This window comes from Psammomys obesus, unplaced genomic scaffold (genome assembly GCF_907164565.1).
Source record: "Psammomys obesus unplaced genomic scaffold, mPsaObe1.curated_primary_1811, whole genome shotgun sequence".
Lineage (NCBI taxonomy): Eukaryota > Metazoa > Chordata > Mammalia > Rodentia > Muridae > Psammomys > Psammomys obesus.
In genome coordinates, this window is record NW_026592666.1 from 11,163,500 (window position 1) to 11,175,936 (window position 12,437).

The following is a 12,437-nucleotide window of genomic DNA, read 5'->3' on the forward strand; positions in this document are numbered from 1 at the left end:
CCAGCACTTCGGAGGCAGAAGCAGTCTGATTTCTGTGAGCTTGAGGCTAGCCTGGTCTACAAAGCAAATTCCAAGACAAACAAGGCTACAAAGGGGGGTGGGGGGAAGGGAGGCAAAATTGTAAGGATAGGGAGGATAATGAGAAGGGGAGGAGCCAGGATGGAAGCAACCCAGGAGCCCATCTGGAGAATGAGACTATGGCTGATTTTTAGTACTTGGTCCTCCCTGAGCCACTGGGTCCCCATATGAGCCACGTTTGACTTGTTGGTGTAAAAACATCGTTGTTCCTGGAGGAGAGTGTAGATTCCTCTGAGGGACACAGTGAGGAGATCCATCCCTCAGCAAGGTGACAAAGAGTCACATTCATCTTGGCTTTGATCTGACCTGAAATGTCTCTTTAAAAAATTGAGGCAGTTTCTAATGCAAGGTCCAAATAATAAGCCTAGAATGATGGAGGATCCTAGCTTGTTTCCCAGACGCACAAAGTAGGAAGGGTGGCTGGGAGCAGCTTCCAAGTGGTCCTAGCCAGCAGTCGTGGGTTTTGGTTTTGGTTTTCTAGACAGGGTTTCTCTGTGTAGCTTTGACTGTCCTGGACTTACTTTATAGACCAGGCTGGTCTTGAACTCACAGAGATCCTCCTGCCCCTGCCTCCTGAGTGCTGGGACATTCCCGGATCAGTTTCAGCAAGGCTATTCAACTTTATTTGGGCGAACAAAGGCCATATAGTCCTTGGGGAGTTGGTGAGGGGTTCCTAGGGCAGTTGTGCCCTGTTGGATGGGGCTAGGAGTGCCATGAATGCTTTATTTGCATTTGGCAGTATGGTCCAGTCATGTGAATGGGAACACAGTACCTAATTATCCGAATGTGCAGGAGGAAGCATACTAGCAGAAACTGTGACAAAGGTCATATTCCAGATACAGTTAGAAGCATCTGTGCCTACTGACACTCTTCAGATGAGGCCAGGAAGAGAGTAGGAGGCCCTGCTGCAGGGGAGCAAGTTCTCCATCTAGAGCTGAGCTCAGAGAGGCTTTCCAGGTATGGCGGTCTGCAACCTCAAACAGCAGGGTCTTCTAACAGATCTTCACCACCCTCTAGGTTCCTTGTACAGCGTGAACTATCACTGAGTAGCTCGTGCTGAAATAATGCAATACATCTGGTTCACTCCAGCAACAGAACAAAGTAACTAGTGGTGTGGAAACTGCAAATAGACCAAACAGTCACTGGAAGAAAAGAAAAAATCACAAATTGCTAAATTATCCTGAATGAAGAAACACGTGCTGGGGCTGGAGAAATGGCTCAATGGTTAAGAGCACTGTCTGCTCTTCCAGAGGTCCTGGGTTTAATTCCCAGCAACCACATGGTGGCTCACAACCACCTATAATGAGATCTGGTGCCCGCTTCTGGCATGCAGACAGAACATTATATACACAATAAATCTTTACCTTAAAAGTTGTCAAGTATCAAGCCTGGCATGACTTCACTGTGTAACACTGCTGAGCACTAAGGAGCCGTCGAGGTCTGTTTGCTCAAGAAAGAGCAAATAAAAGGGATCCTTGTGCCCATGGGGGTGTCTTGTGTCTTGAGTGTGATGGTCACTGAAAGGGTTAGACTAACTTTGTAACCTGTATGTCTTCTAAAGCCTATAGTTTTGAGTTTTAGGTTCAGGTTAAGCTAAAGCCTCTTAGTATCTTTCCAGAGAATGGAGGAATGTGACCCTATCTATGAGGACAGACAGAAAAAAAGCGTTCAAGCAATGACCTTCACTCAGCAAAAAGAACAACCAGACCCTTGCTTTCAAGATAGTGTTTCTTAGCAACAAACCCAGACTTCTTCTGAGTAGCTTTTGACCTCCAGCCAAGAGCCTGCAGCCCTAAGCTTCAAGGATGAGCTAACCACCCCCACCTTTAATTGCAGCTGCATCCACACTTGGTAGGACTGCCCAAGCTTGAGCACCTAAGACTAACCAATTATCTTACTTTATAGCTTCCTCATCCAATCCTAAATTGCCAAAACTGCAACTTTAAATTTCCCACAATTTTTCTTTTAAAAACCTAAGGTCCTTGTTCCCCTTACTTTGGAAAACTACTTGGTTACTGAGCCACATCCGAGCAGAAGTTCTAGGTTATTTCTAACAGGAACTCAATGGCTGGCTCTTTGACCTCCCCACCCCACCCAGGGGAGGAGCAGTCCTGTTAGGCCACAGAGGAGGACTTTGCAGCCAGCCCTGAAAATACCTGATAAAACAGGGTCAAATGATTGGGAGGAGGTCCTCCCCTATCAGTGGACTTGGAAAGAGGCAGGGAGGAGACCAGGGAGGGAGTGTGGGGTTGGGGAGGGAATGAGGGAGCAGGATACAGCTGGGACACAGAGTTAACAAAATGTAACTAAAAAGAAAAATAAAATTAAAAAAAAAAATCACATAGTTTACCTTCCAGGTAAATTGATGGAACAAAAATAGATTATACTGAGTGAGGTAACTCAGACTCCAAAAGATAAATGTTTGATGGTTTCTCTCTCATACAAGTCTCCTAGCTTCAAATACTCAGGTGTAAGTATGTAGGCTCGAATAAATGCAGAAACCAGGAAAGTGGAAAATAAAAAACCCAAGGTCTTTGTCTCCCGGGGCCACTCTTTGCTGACCAGCAGAGGTGACCCCCTTGCGCAATGGTTAAATTAAACCTCTTGCTTTTGCAATGAGTTGCGTGGTCTGTGAGGGTTTCTGGGAAGGGCTCGATCTTGAACTCCTGAGCTGTGAGACCCCAGGTCTTACAGTCACAAAACCTAAAATTCCAGTGAAATTATAGAATAATTGTATTTAACTGAGACCACAAAAGTCTGAGTAGCATTGTCTTAAGTGATTGTTTTGCTATGGTTTTGTAAATACATATAATTTCTGTATTATTTCTTACAGCTCCATGTGATTCTCCAAGTACCTCCACAAAAACAACCTTGTGGAGTCAGTTTTTCCTCCCACTTTTATGTGAGTTGCAAGTGAGTTGATTGCTGGGTTTTCAGGGCCCCGTGCCCTCACCTGCTGAGCCATCCCACCCTTGGCAGCCATTTTGCTGATTAATGCTCAGTAAGCAACTGACCAGGAGCCCACCTTGAAAAGGTAGTTTACATGCGACCTCGTGGAAGGAGGCAACAGAATCTTTTAATACGGAAATGTCTCATAGGTGTGTCCTCTATTTCACCGGATCCCTAATACAATGACCCCGGTGCATTTGAACAGAGCAGTGGGTCTCACTTCAATCTAAACGGCCACCTGTGGCTAGTAGCACCCTACTCAACAGGAAGGAAATGAGGCCTGACCTTGAGATCCCCGTTTCCCGGGGGTTGGGAGGCGGTGAGGTCATTTGTTTCCCAGCTACTGAACGGTAAGTTTCCTGAGCACAGAGCATCGTGTCATCTTAAAATGGGGACTAAGGAACATCGTGGTGTTGTTTTGGCACGGAAGAGCAGCCTTCCCTGAAGGCCCTGACCTCTGTTCGCTTCAGTCCCCACATGCAGGAAAGGCCAAGCTTGTTAGGAGCGCCCCACGGGTGTAAGGGACGTTTCCTGCCCAGAGCTTAACCGACAGCGCTGCTTTAGTAAACCACGGGAAGAGCAACACAGACTTCGGTTCCTCGGCGTTTTCTACCAGTTCGCCCACAGCTCTAGTTCCTCCGACTTCAGCGGCAGCGTTATACTTTATAAAACACCAGAATCAGTATGTAGAGATGTCCAATTTGCAAGTTGGGGAAACAGTGCAAGGTTCATCCAAGCACGGAGGAGGACCTAGTCGCCTGGGCAAGCTGAGTGCCCGAGTGCCGGGTGGGCACTGCCGCAGCCTCTCTCCAGCCTCTACCACGGTCCTGCCTGGTTTCTGGCTCCCAAAGTCCTTCAGGAAAAAGCCTGAGATGTCCATCATCTCTGACCCGGCCATTTTTCTGCCTAGTTTTTACCCCCCAACAACCACCGTGCATGCTCGGAGCTAACAGACAACCTGGCACGTGTCCTTCATGGTAAAGATTTATAAAGCCTAGCCCAAGCGCTAGGGAGGTGAGCCATCACCTGTAAGTACACACCAGTATGCCAGGAGGCCACCTTCTGAAACGCCCTGGAGGACAGCGGCCAGACCACGCCCCCCGGGGCGGAGTCTCACTGCGCCTGCGCACTGGGCCCATCGAGCCGCTCTTCAGCGTGTGGGCCCCTAGAAAAGCCCTGTCCGGAGCTGGCTGTCCAGCCAGCCGTCTCTGAGCTGCAGTTTGCTCCGGGCTCGCTGCTCTCCGACCGCCTCCCTGCGCCCACACAGCCATGTCGTCCCACAGCCGCGTGGCGCTGGTGACCGGGGCTAACAAGGGCATCGGCTTCGCCGTCACGCGTGAGCTGTGTCGGAAGTTCTCGGGGGACGTGGTGCTCACGGCGCGGGACGAGGCGCGGGGCCGGGCGGCCGTGCAGCAGCTGCAGGTGGAGGGCCTGAGCCCACGCTTCCACCCGCTGGACATCGACGACCTGCAGAGCATCCGCGCGCTGCGCGACTTTCTGCGCCGGGAGTACGGGGGGCTGGACGTGCTGGTCAACAACGCGGGCATCGCCTTCAAGAGTAAGCCGTGGGGTGTGGAGAGAGAGGGGAGGCGGCTTCCCCACAGCCTGGTGCCAGGGTGGGGGCTGTGCCTCCCAGGGAAGCGCTAGTAGGGCAGGAGCATTTCTGGCGTGGGAGACTGGAACAGAGAACTGGGAGAAACAGGACAGGATAGGGGTTGCAGGGGCTGCAGGCAAAGCAGAGCCTCCGTGCCTAGTGTTTACTTGCCATCATTTCCAGGTTGCCCTCACGCAGCTGAGTAATTGACGATACTTGAGTGGAAATCCTTTCTGATGGCGAAATAAACAAGAAATAGAGGGGGAAGAGGTGTTACTTTAAGATCCTGATAAACAACCCAGCCTTCCCCAGTGGTGGTGTCTTTCAAAAACAGTAGCGCATTATCAGACTGGCAGTGGGGCAGGCCTTACTTGGAAGTGGCTTCTAACGCTCTTGGTTAGGTCCATAGAGTTCCACCCAGCTAACTCCGATCTCCTTCTCCCCTGAAAGTGACTGACCCCACCCCCTTCCACATTCAAGCAGAAGTGACAATGAAAACAAACTTTTTCGGTACTCGAGATGTGTGCACTGAGCTACTCCCTCTAATAAAACCCCAAGGTGAGTCTGGTGGGTGAGTTCCAGGCCTGGCTCCTCTCCCTCTGTGTCAGGAGGGCACCCTGCCTCTCCGCTGGGTGTGTGGCTCTGCTCTTCTGATCTCAGTCAGCTGTGGCCATTGATCTCTCTTTGCATATCCGGCCCTTCTTTAACCTTCAGGTCCATTTGTTCCCTGTCCTCACACATCTTAGGATTCCAATAATCTCTAAAACATTTTGTACACCTCCTGGCATCCCGCTGGTCACAGCTGTCTCCACACCTGAGGTGATGCCCTCAGCTCCCCGCAGCTCAGCTCCACAGCAGGTCTCAGCAGTCAGACTGCACTGCTGCAAACCCTCCTGGGAGGCACCTTCTGGAGCCGGCTTCTTTCCTGGGTTTCTACACTTGTGTACCCAACTCCTTCTTCCCAAGGTCCTTCAGGAGAGAGCCCAAGCCTTTAGCATGGTTCACAGGACTCTGTGATCTGAACCTTCCTTCCTCCAGGCTCCTGTAAGCTCCCACCACATGCTCCACATTTCTGCAAGGCAATCTATCCGGTGCCTTTGTCCTGAGCTGCTCTGATACCCCATGTCATTGGATGGCAGGTGAAACACGCTCACCAAGTACATGCCAGCAACAAGTGGCTGTAGAAATGCGAAGCCCTGGTTTAGAGCTGAGTGAGCCTCGCCCTCCTGGAACCCCTGTCCCCTCTCACAGCTCTAGATCTCTAGAACCTCAAAGGGCAGATGTTTCCACAGTCACAGAAACCTCGGAGGAGAGAAAACAGTTTCTTCTGCCATTTCAGTCCTGTTCTGTGTGTCCTTCTCTCAAATGGAAACTTTCTGATCTATTGTTGGTCCAAAGGTAAAATTCGGTTCTTGAATATGTTTCTCTGCATAGTGACATGTGCTGTGTTTTTAGGCAGAGTTGTGAATGTATCGAGCATAATAAGTGTCAAGGCCTTGAAGAACTGCAGCCCAGAGCTGCAGCAGAAGTTCCGAAGCGAGACCATCACAGAGCAGGAGCTGGTGGAGCTCATGAACAAGTTTGTGGGAGATACGAAGAAAGGAGTGCATTCGCAAGAAGGCTGGCCTAACAGTGCCTATGGGGTGACCAAGATTGGGGTGACAGTCCTGTCCAGAATCCACGCCAGGACACTCAGCCAGCAGAGGCGAGGGGACAAGATCCTCCTCAATGCCTGCTGCCCTGGCTGGGTGAGAACCGACATGGCGGGGCCCAAAGCCACCAAAAGCCCAGAAGAAGGGGCAGAGACCCCCGTGTACTTGGCACTTTTGCCGCCCGATGCGGAGGGGCCTCACGGGCAGTTTGTTAGTGAGAAAAAAGTTGAACAATGGTGAGCCCAACTCTCATCGCCTACCCCCTGGTATCCTCTCTTGGTGAGAGCCAGGGGACAGTTACAATATACTAACATGCTACCTTAACACCCATTAAGCAGTTGCTATGAAGTGCTTTGTGATTACCTCTCTGGTACAGGAAGAGAAAATATAAATGCTGAAAAAGAAATAAAAGTAACTGATTCTACAAACATAAAGATTTCTGTAAAAGTTTTTAGTTTTTCCTTTAGTTTCTTCGTATGAGTGTCTTGCCTATGTGTATGGAAGTGTCCTGCCTGCAGGAAGTGCTTGTGGGGCCAGGAGAAGGCACAGGGGCCTGGAACTGGCATTAAACATGGTTGTGAGCCTGCACGTGTGAGCTGGCAATAGCACCCTGGCCCTCAGCAAGAGCCACAAGTGCTCTTCACTGCTGAGCTGGCTCTTTAGTCCTCATTTCTACAGATTCCACTCAGGCAAAAGGGAAGGTGCAGCATAACTCCAGTCAGTGAGCACCTAAGGAGCCACATCAGATTACAAGTGGCTCTATGGGCCCTGCTGTCTGTGACAACTCAGGTGTGTCCTTGGTAGATCCAGTGAAAAGCCTGAGTCATGGACTGTGTTGACATAAAAAAAGCTCCCAATGGGATAAGAGAGAATTCATTCTGCAGCCATTTCGAGTGACTGTGGTGGAGGAACACAGATTCAGATTACCCCAAATTCCATGTTCCAACACAGAAGCAGTTTCAGGGAGATTTTACAGTTTTACAGAACAAAGAAAGTCATAAGTCAAGACAACGTTAAATTGTCTCAGTGGGTGCAGCAGAGTGGCAGGTACGAGAAGGGGGAAGCTATCCTATTGGCCGGACATGCTGTCTGATAACAACTCTGGATTGGTGGAAGCCAGTGTTCCCCTGAGTCAGGAGTATCAAAGAGGTTTTTATTTATTCTGAGTTAGCAAGAAGTGGCTGTTGCAGAAGCTAAAACCAGTGCCATATAAAGTAAGTGCCCTCTGGACCCTTGAAATCCCAGTCTTTGCAAGCACTGAGATTCCTGCTGGCTGGTCAGCCTGTGCAGACACGGAAACTCCTTCCAGGAGTTTTTGTTCTCAGCCAGACACAGCTTTTCATGGATTCTCATACCTGTGGCCAAGCTTCACATCTTGTGCTGGCGGTGGCCACAGTCATGTTTCAAGGTCCCGTGTAGCTAGACTCATTCCTAGGATCTGAAGTAGATGAGGCTTGAGTAGCGGGCAGGACAGCAGTCTTCAGGAGAGAAGAACACCAGTAAAGGCCATTAAGAAAGGATGGCGTGCGTTATGTCAAAACTATTAGCCATTAAGATCCACATCTGAATTACTTTCCATATCTGACGTTACACTTAACATGTGACAAATACTAAAATTAAATAATCAAGAACACAGTTTGGCCCAGTGGAGTGAAAATTAAATCAAGAAACATCAGTATTTTGTATAAAATACAGTATAAAACAGCCAGGTGTGGTGGTACACACCTGTAATCCCAGCACTTGGGGAGGCAGAGGCAGGTGGATCTCTGTGAGTTTGAGGCCAGCCTGCTCTACAGACCAAGTCCAGGACAGAGAAACCCTGTCTCAAAAACACCGAAAGAAGCAATAAAACGTCGAGAATGTTGTTACCAGAGTCTGATGTCTTTTGTGTAACTTGGATAAGAAGAATATTAATGAAAACTCTGGGTGTCTGTAGTCAGGGTAAATGGAGTGATTAGTCAGGATTCTCTAGAGTAACAGAACTTACAGAATGAGAGGAAATGCCTGGGACCTTCTGGAGGGGTGGCCTTCCCCAGCACAGGGGAGATTCAAGGGTCTTTGCTGACACGGCAGCCCACAGAAGAGATAAGGAGTCCAGGGGAGGGAGGAAGTCAGCCGATGGTCGGGAATTTAACAGCTCTGACTGGCCATTGGGCCACTTTGTGACTACTAGCACCCAAGTGCTTCTTTATTTATACAGCTTTTACAGAGCAAAGACAGACTAATGATTACCCAAGTGGTACCGACTGTGTGTTTGGTTTTTCTTTACGTGTCCAGAGTTATAAGTTCAGTTACAATTAGAAAATACAAACAGATCATATTTTATTGTTGTTTGCCCTTTAACTCCAATTTAAAGAATCTAAAAAATGTCTCCTACGAAGCAAACAGATTTAATATATGACAGCCTGCTTTTAGGCTGCAGTGTTTCCTGTTTGAGAGCTCTCCAGACAAACAGAAAGTATCTGAAGAGGTCTTTTATGAATAGCAAATACTAACCTCTGACTCTTCTACTATATGTATTGTCATATGCACTATAAAGTCAGAAAAGTTTATTCTAGTCAGTCTATCTTATTTACTGAATTCTGTTTCTCCAGGGGTCCACCTTGTACAATTCCTATATTTTTAAACTACATTGTTTAGAAAGCTCTAAGCCTATAATAAAAAGAGGCCTTGAATCTGTAACCTGTTCTCCTGGCCAGTCAGTCTGTCAACTGTCTCTGTTTTATCTGCACCAATCACACTGTTCACTTTGCTCAGGACAGATACCCCAAGAAGATTCCTGGAGTAATGGCCTCATTTGGCTACATGCTTAGCTGTGCTTAATGATCTCCAGGGCATAAGAAAGACTTCCAAATAGTAGCCAGATAAAGTAAATTTTAGGATTTTTCTAAGAAGATTCAGACATAATTTTTCTCAGGAAAAAGATACAAGTTGAATTATAATTCAGAAAGTTCCCAATAATGCAACATGCAGAGACCAAAGCCCAAAAGGGCGTTGCATCAGTCCCCTCAGCTTGGCTGGACCTGTGTCAAGCAGCTCTGCTGGCTTCATGACTCTCCACTTCCGCTGGATATGGCTGTACCATGCACACTGCAACAGCTAAGTATGGAAACTCCAAAACTCCAGGTCGCTCAGTCCAAGAGGCTGGATGTCTCAGCAGGTCTGCAGCATGGGCCAGAGTCCCAAAGAAGTAGGGTCAAATGCCAGGGAAAGAATGGACTTGCTAGAGGGTGGGAAGAGGCAGGCAGAAAGAGGAGCTTCCCATCTCTGTGTCCTTTATCTTGGCTTCCGGCAGCAGAAGGTATGGCCCAAATTAGAGCTGGATCTTCCCACCCCGAAAGACCTGGACTAAAGGTGTGCGTTCACAGCACAGAGATCTGGAGTAGAGCTGGATCTTCCCACTTCACAGGTGTGCCCACCAGTTTGGGATTTTAGTTAATTCTGGATGTCAGTTGATAACCAAGAATAGCCATCACATCGAATTAAAGATTACTTTAGAGACTAGACCTTCTGTTTTAACCAGATTATACTGACTAGTGAAATATATGTATTTATCTGTAAAGACAATGAGAAAATCTTGAATCTTTCAAACAAGTGTTTGAAAGCAAACAGTCATAAAAAGGCATGATCAATGAAAGGACATTATATTTTCGTTTGTAACTTCATTAAACCCAAGACTAATTTTTTATCATTTAGAACTATACAAGATGGAAGTTAAAACTAATTACAAAAATATTTAAGGAACTCTAATGAGCTTAGCAAAAAATGTCTTTTGGACATGCAAAAACAGTTTAGTCAGGTACCCCACTCCACTGAAGTCTGTACCTGATAACCAGAATGCAGTGACATCACTCACTCAAGACAACAGATCCAGTCCTGGAATGCCCTAACGCCGGCTGCACAGTGTGTAAGCAGAGACCAAGAGCAGCACTCAGCGCTGCCCATCTGGAGAGGTGCCGACCTGGTCTGCCCCGAGGCTGGAGGGTCTCTGCCGGGATCCTGGTCCTTGAATCAGAGACTACTGCTAGAGACTGGACCTGACCTTCAGCTTAGCTACACTGCACAGGTGAGCAGCCTTGGGGAGATAGGCTTAGTTAGGAATTCAGAGTGTGAGCCTTGTGTGATTACCCTCGGCATAATAACATGTAACACATAAACATAATGACATCTAACATATAGACTGACTACATGTATCTACCTTGTTGTGCATGACAACCAGGCTGGCCTCAAATTCAAGGGGACCCTCCAGCCTCCATCTTATGCTGGGATCTAAGGAGCCTTTTTCTGGGGCCTGGAGATATGGCTCAGTGGTTAAGAGCACTGTCTGCCCTTCCTAAAGGTCCTGAGTTCAATTCCCAGTGACCACATGGTGGCCCACAACCATTTATAATGTGAACGGATTCCCTCTTCTGGCAGGTGTAAAGGCAGATAGAACACCATAAAATCAGTAAGTCTTTTTTAAAAAGTAGTTTTATCATCAGGAGCTTATAAAACTCCTCAGCTAATGGCTTGGCAGGGTCATAGGAGAAGAACTAAGCATTTGAGGAGGAATGTCAGGACACAAAGGCCAAATGATGATAAATCAAAACATTTCAAAGACAAGGAAAACCAAGACAAACAAAACAAAACCCGAAATGCCTTCAAAGTTTCGAAAGAAAAAAAAATACTGAAAACAAACTAAACAGCTAGAATCCAAAATGCCTTTAGAGGGCTGGAGAGATGGCTCAGTGGTTAATAGCACTGTCTGCTCTTCCAAATGGACCTGGGTTCAATTCCCAGCACCCACATGGCAGCTCACAACTGTCTTAACTCCAATTCCAGGTGGTCTGACTCCCTTACACCAGTGCACATAAATTTAAATTAAATTAATTACTTTTTTAAATGCCTTTAGAGACCCAAAAGCAAGCAAGCAAACAAAACCAAATGTCTAGACCAAAATTCTTTCAAAGCAAGCATACAAATATGATACCCTAAACCAAGTACTTTGAAAACATATTTTAAAAAAATATATCTATCAAAGTGGGATCGTTCTCAACCAGCGCAGAATAAACAAAATGGACTTTATATATAACAGAACCAAAGGCCATTGGAGGAGCCCCAGAGGGCACCAACAGTCCTGAGGAGGTAACACCGGATGGCCTGGACTCAGGGGACCAGCAGGCACGTGGCAGTCAGTAAGTGATTTCTCCAGTGAAAAGCATTGAGGTGCCATATCTGTTCCTGTAAAGATATTATTTATCCCGGAGCCATTTCCCGTGACCCCGGCCCAGGAATACAGATTTAGGTTACCCCAAATTCCATGTTCCGACACAGAAGCCGTTTCATGAAGATTTTATGGTTTTGCAGAACAACGAGCTGTAAGTCAACATAAATTTAAAATAAGCTAGTGGGCACAGCAGACAGGCAGGTACAGCAAGGTGGGGCGGGGGGCTCTTCCGTTGGCCCAAGCTGCTGCCTGCTGACATTCTCAGCCCTGGATTGTGGCTCAGTATCCTGCTGAGTCAGCAGTTTGTAGGAGGTTTTTATTTATTATCGTGAGGTGTCAGTGAAGAGTTTAAATTAGCCAGAATATAACTCCATTTTGAAATAAAGATTTTGACTAGGAACTGAATTCAGGTACCAGGAAATATCACAGAGTGTACACCTGGCAGAAAACAAAGTTAACTCTCCTAGCAACAGCCTCCAGGAAATATAACAGAATAAATGCTTCATAGAAAATAGAGACAAACTCCCTGGCAATAATCAATGGGAATCGGTTGGGAATCGGTTGAGAATCGGGTGGGAAAATTCTCCCCAATGTTTCAGATATGGTTTAGAAAAATAGCCATTGTGATTGTGTGCCTCAGAAAAGGTCACCCCACCCTGCTAAACTTCACCCAATTCTGTCACGCCAAGGCTTGTGTCCCCCCTCTTGCTGCCATGGAAACCCCCTGCTCACAGACTTTCCCTTTAAAAATCCTGTTCACGCAGAGCTCGGGGTCCCACTTCTCTACTGCTGCGCCAGTGAGACTTGGGTCCCGAGTTCGATCGCTCTTGTAATAAAGCTTTCTTGCAATTTCATCGAGTCGTCTCCTGGTGGTCTCTGAGGGTCCCGTGAACCTGGCATAACATTTGGGGGCTCGTCCGGGATGCCTCGGGACCTCCAGGACTCCTGACCCGGAGAG

The 12,437-nt window shown here is 47.5% G+C and overlaps 1 protein-coding gene across 2 annotated transcripts; it reads left to right on the forward strand.

Annotated features, from left to right (window-relative positions):
• Positions 1-4,161: 4,161 nt before the first annotated feature.
• Positions 4,162-6,707, forward strand: Cbr1 (carbonyl reductase 1). 2 transcript variants are annotated; one of them, XM_055614951.1, is made up of 3 exons: positions 4,162-4,585; positions 5,105-5,179; positions 6,077-6,707. In XM_055614951.1, exons 1-3 carry the CDS (start codon positions 4,297-4,299, stop codon positions 6,511-6,513), a joined length of 801 nt encoding a protein of 266 aa, XP_055470926.1. In that variant the 5' UTR covers positions 4,162-4,296; the 3' UTR covers positions 6,514-6,707. The 2 variants fall into 2 exon arrangements, with proteins under 2 accessions (XP_055470926.1, XP_055470925.1); XM_055614950.1 differs by having other exon boundaries at positions 4,163-4,585; positions 5,072-5,179.
• The last annotated feature ends 5,730 nt before the right edge of the window (positions 6,708-12,437 follow it).